General features: G+C 38.5%; 1 protein-coding gene across 1 annotated transcript in view; it reads left to right on the forward strand.

Annotated features, from left to right (window-relative positions):
• acss1 (acyl-CoA synthetase short chain family member 1) overlaps positions 1 to 5,000 on the forward strand; it is a gene marked incomplete at both ends in the record, with an annotated part of 31,513 nt that overhangs the window by 21,286 nt on the left and 5,227 nt on the right. Inside the window, 4 exons of the mRNA XM_079280101.1 lie at positions 1 to 59; positions 4,116 to 4,242; positions 4,319 to 4,446; positions 4,923 to 4,986. The exon at positions 1 to 59 is cut by the window's left edge and continues 54 nt beyond it. Of these exons, the coding sequence (XP_079136227.1) occupies positions 1 to 59; positions 4,116 to 4,242; positions 4,319 to 4,446; positions 4,923 to 4,986 (378 nt within the window). The remainder of the gene's footprint in view (positions 60 to 4,115; positions 4,243 to 4,318; positions 4,447 to 4,922; positions 4,987 to 5,000) is intronic.

The following is a 5,000-nucleotide window of genomic DNA, read 5'->3' on the forward strand; positions in this document are numbered from 1 at the left end:
TTCCAGCGATGGCCATGAGGCCGTTCTTTGGGATCCGGCCGAGTCTCCTGGGAGAGAAGGTGACACACAAACAACCACACACACCTGAGCAGGTGTGATGAGGATAATGATGAGGATAATGATGATGATGATGAGGATGAGGATAATGATGATGATGATGATGATGAGGATGAGGATAATGATGAGGATGAGGATAATGATGAGGATGAGGATAATTATGATGATGAGGATGAGGATGAGGATAATGATGAGGATAATGATGAGGATGAGGATAATGATGATGATGAGGATGAGGATGAGGATAATGATGAGGATGAGGATGAGGATAATGATGATGATGAGGATAATGATGATGATGATGAGGATGAGGATAATGATGAGGATGAGGATAATGATGCTGAGGATAATGATGAGGATGAGGATAATGATGATGATGAGGAGGATGAGGATAATGATGAGGATAATGATGATGATGATGATGATGATGAGGATGAGGGTGAGGATGATGAGGATGAGGATAATGATGATGATGATGATGAGGATGATGAGGATGAGGATAATGATGAGGATGAGGATAATGATGAGGATAATGATGAGGATGAGGATGAGGATAATGATGAGGATAATGATGAGGATGATGAGGATAATGATGAGGATGAGGATGAGGATAATGATGAGGATGATGAGGATAATGATGAGGATGAGGATGAGGATAATGATGATGATGATGATGATGAGGATGAGGATGAGGATAATGATGATGATGAGGATGATAATGATGAGGATGAGGATAATGATGAGGATGAGGATAATGATGAGGATGAGGATAATGACGAGGATGAGGATAATGACGAGGATGAGGATGAGGATGAGGATGAGGATAATGATGAGGATAATGATGAGGATAATGATGAGGATAATGATGATGATGAGGATGATAATGATGAGGATGAGGATAATGATGAGGATGAGGATGATGATGAGGATGAGGATGAGGATAATGATGAGGATAATGATGATGATGAGGATAATGATGAGGATAATGATGAGGATAATGATGATGATGAGGATAATGATGAGGATGGGGATAATGATGAGGATAATGATGATGATGAGGATGAGGATAATGATGATGATGAGGATAATGATGAGGATGAGGATAATGATGAGGATAATGATGAGGATGAGGATAATGATGATGATGAGGATAATGACGAGGATAATGATGAGGATGAGGATAATGATGATGATGAGGATAATGATGAGGATAATGATGATGAGGATGAGGATGAGGTGGAATGAGTCTCCTTGAAAGTCTGTATGATGGAGTCATAAACAAACAAACAGCAGAACGTGTTCCCCATGACTGAGTATATTATCTGGGTGTATATCTCGTATACTTGTCTGGTTAGTGTGTACTTTGTCAGTATTATCTGGGTGTGTTTATAGTATACTTGTCCCGTTAGTGTGTACTTTGTCAGTATTATCTGGGTGTATGTCTAGTATACTTGTCCCATTAGTGTGTACTTTGTCAGTATTATCTGGGTGTGTTTCTAGTATACTTGTCTGGTTAGTGTGTACTTTGTCAGAACTATCTGTGTGTTTCTAGTATACTTGTCCCGTTAGCGTGTACTTTGTCAGTATTATCTGGGTGTATATCTAGTATACTTGTCCCGTTAGTGTGTACTTTGTCAGTATTATCTGGGTGTATATCTAGTATACTTGTCCCATTAGTGTGTACTTTGTCAGTATTATCTGGGTGTATATCTAGTATACTTGTCCCGTTAGTGTGTACTTTCTCAGTATTATCTGAGTGTGTTTCTGGTATACTTGTCCTGTTAGTGTGTACTTTGTCAGTATTATCTGGGTGTTTCTAGTATACTTGTCCCATTAGTGTGTACTTTGTCAGTATTATCTGGGTGTATATCTAGTATACTTGTCCCGTTAGTGTGTACTTTGTCAGTATTATCTGGGTGTATATCTAGTATACTTGTCCCGTTAGTGTGTACTTTGTCAGTATTATCTGGGTGTATATCTAGTATACTTGTCCCGTTAGTGTGTACTTTGTCAGTATTATCTGGGTGTATATCTAGTATACTTGTCCCGTTAGTGTGTACTTTGTCAGCATTATCTGGGTATATATCTCGCATACTTGTCCCGTTAGTGTGTACTTTGTCAGTATTATCTGGGTGTGTCTAGTATACTTGTCCCATTAGTGTGTACTTTGTCAGTATGTGGCCTCCTGAGTCAGAAGCAGAGTGAACTCGAGCTTTGAATTGATTGGGGGATCGCTCTCTCTCTGAAACAGAAGCAGCAGCATCTGTTTGCTCTGATTAACAGACGTTCAGAAGTCATTATCCGCTAAAGGAGCGTGAGGGGTTTCTCCTCATCCTCATCACTGGAGGGTCAGATTAGATTCGGACTCCTTCACTTTCACTCTTCAGCCTCGGAGGAGGTCGAGGTCACTGCAGTGATGAAGACGGTCCTCGTGGGTTTCATAGACAGTCTGTAACCCGAAACACATCTGCAGCAGTAAACATGAGCCTCAACTGTTTCAGAGTAAAGGTACAAGTACTGCAATGTGGAAATATTACTGGTATTAATATCATAGCACTCAATCAGCAGCACTATGACAGGTTATTATTATATCAATGGGTCATTGTTATTCATTGTTAAACTAGAATATTTAAAAATCTGCATTTTAACAAAAACAACAGCTGTCATATTAATATAGTGAAGTACAACTTAAATAAAGTACAAATACCTCAAAATCGACTTTAATGTGTGTCACGACCCGGCTCAAAAAGTCGTAACATGAGGGAGACAAGACGAGTTATAAAAGTAAGAGACATTTATTTAAAGCACAGCTTACGAAATAAACACTCAGAACAAGGCAGCAGCAGCCAAGTCCTCCACACAGGAGTGAGAGAGGAACCCAGCCAAAGAAGAGGGGCAGCCTTTATAGCTGGACCCACCCAGCAGGCTCAGGTGGGCTCAGCCGCCGATCAACAGCCTGCAAGACAACCTGAGAGGAAACAGACACAGACCCCTGGTGGAAGGGAGGGGTCGTCACATGTGACAGACTCCTGATGGCTAATGCTAACTGTTAGCCGTGGTGACGGGATGAACTTGAATGAATCCATTACATTCACGCATATAAACATTGACAATAAAAGTACAAATATAATGTCCAGAGATCTATTCTACTATGAAATACATCATTTTACTTCTTAAATGCTCAGAATGTTAGGGTTGATTGGTTTCTCCTGCTGAGAGAACTGTGACTCATGACGTAGTATTTCTAGTATATTTATCTGGTTAGTGTGTACTTTGTCAGTACTATCTGGGTATGTTTCTAGTATATTTATCTGGTTAGTGTGTACTTTGTCAGTATTATCTGGGTGTGTTTCTAGTGTATTTATCTGGTTAGTGTGTACTTTGTCAGTACTATCTGGGTGTGTTTCTAGTGTATTTATCTGGTTAGTGTGTACTTTGTCAGTACTATCTGGGTGTGTTTCTAGTATATTTATCTGGTTAGTGTGTACTTTGTCAGTACTATCTGGGTGTGTTTCTAGTGTATTTATCTGGTTAGTGTGTACTTTGTCAGTACTATCTGGGTGTGTTTCTAGTATATTTATCTGGTTAGTGTGTACTTTGTCAGTATTATCTGGGTGTGTTTCTAGTATATTTATCTGGTTAGTGTGTACTTTGTCAGTACTATCTGGGTGTGTTTCTAGTATATTTATCTGGTTAGTGTGTACTTTGTCAGTACTATCTGGGTGTGTTTCTAGTATATTTATCTGGTTAGTGTGTACTTTGTCAGTACTATCTGGGTGTGTTTCTAGTATATTTATCTGGTTAGTGTGTACTTTGTCAGTACTATCTGGGTGTGTTTCTAGTATATTTATCTGGTTAGTGTGTACTTTGTCAGTACTATCTGGGTGTGTTTCTAGTATATTTATCTGGTTAGTGTGTACTTTGTCAGTACTATCTGGGTGTGTTTCTAGTATATTTATCTGGTTAGTGTGTACTTTGTCAGTACTATCTGGGTGTGTTTCTAGTATATTTATCTGGTTAGTGTGTACTTTGTCAGTACTATCTGCCGGTGTTTTCAGGGTGAACTTCTGTCCGGTGACGGCGTGGGAGGAGCTCTGTGTATCGGCCAATCGTGGCCCGGCATGGCTCGCAGTATCTATGGAGACCACCAGAGGTTCATCGATGCGTATTTCAAACTGTACCCAGGTCAGTTATTTATTCACTTCACACACATCTCGATGATTATGATCTGTCTGTGAGCTGGTGTCTTCGTCTCCATCAGGGTTTTATTTCACCGGGGACGGAGCGTACCGCTCAGAGGACGGTTACTACCAGATCACCGGGCGGATGGATGATGTCATCAACGTCAGCGGCCACCGACTCGGGACGGCGGAGATCGAGGACGCGCTGGTGAGACGGGTTCTGTAAATACACACTGATCATAAAATCATTGAATTGTGACATTTAGATTCAATTAGATCTCATTTGTTAACAAATCAAGAAAACAAAGAAAACAATAAACAAACACAGCGATGAAATGTGAGATCAAATGAAATTTAATTAAATACATTGAAATAAAATAAGAATACATTTAATGAATTGAAATTAGTTATTATTAAATGAGTCAAATTGATACATTTATGTTAAATTAGATAAATTCAGATTAAATTATTTATTTGAGATAAAATCTGATAAAATAAATTAATATTACATGAATTAAAATTATAATATATTATATTTTAATTTCATTTCATTTAATGTAATGTCATTTCATTTAATGTAATGTAATGTCATGTCATGTAATGTCATGTAATGTAATTTAATTTAATTTAATTTAATTTAACATAACATAATGTATATTTATCATGCTGTTATTTGTTTTACAGGATGAACATCCAGCTGTTCCAGAAACAGCAGTGATTGGATTCCCTCATGAGATCAAAGGAGAAGGTTAGACCTCAAAC

Source organism: Melanostigma gelatinosum, assembly GCF_949748355.1.
Source record: "Melanostigma gelatinosum genome assembly, chromosome: 12".
In the NCBI taxonomy this organism is placed as follows: domain Eukaryota; kingdom Metazoa; phylum Chordata; class Actinopteri; order Perciformes; family Zoarcidae; genus Melanostigma; species Melanostigma gelatinosum.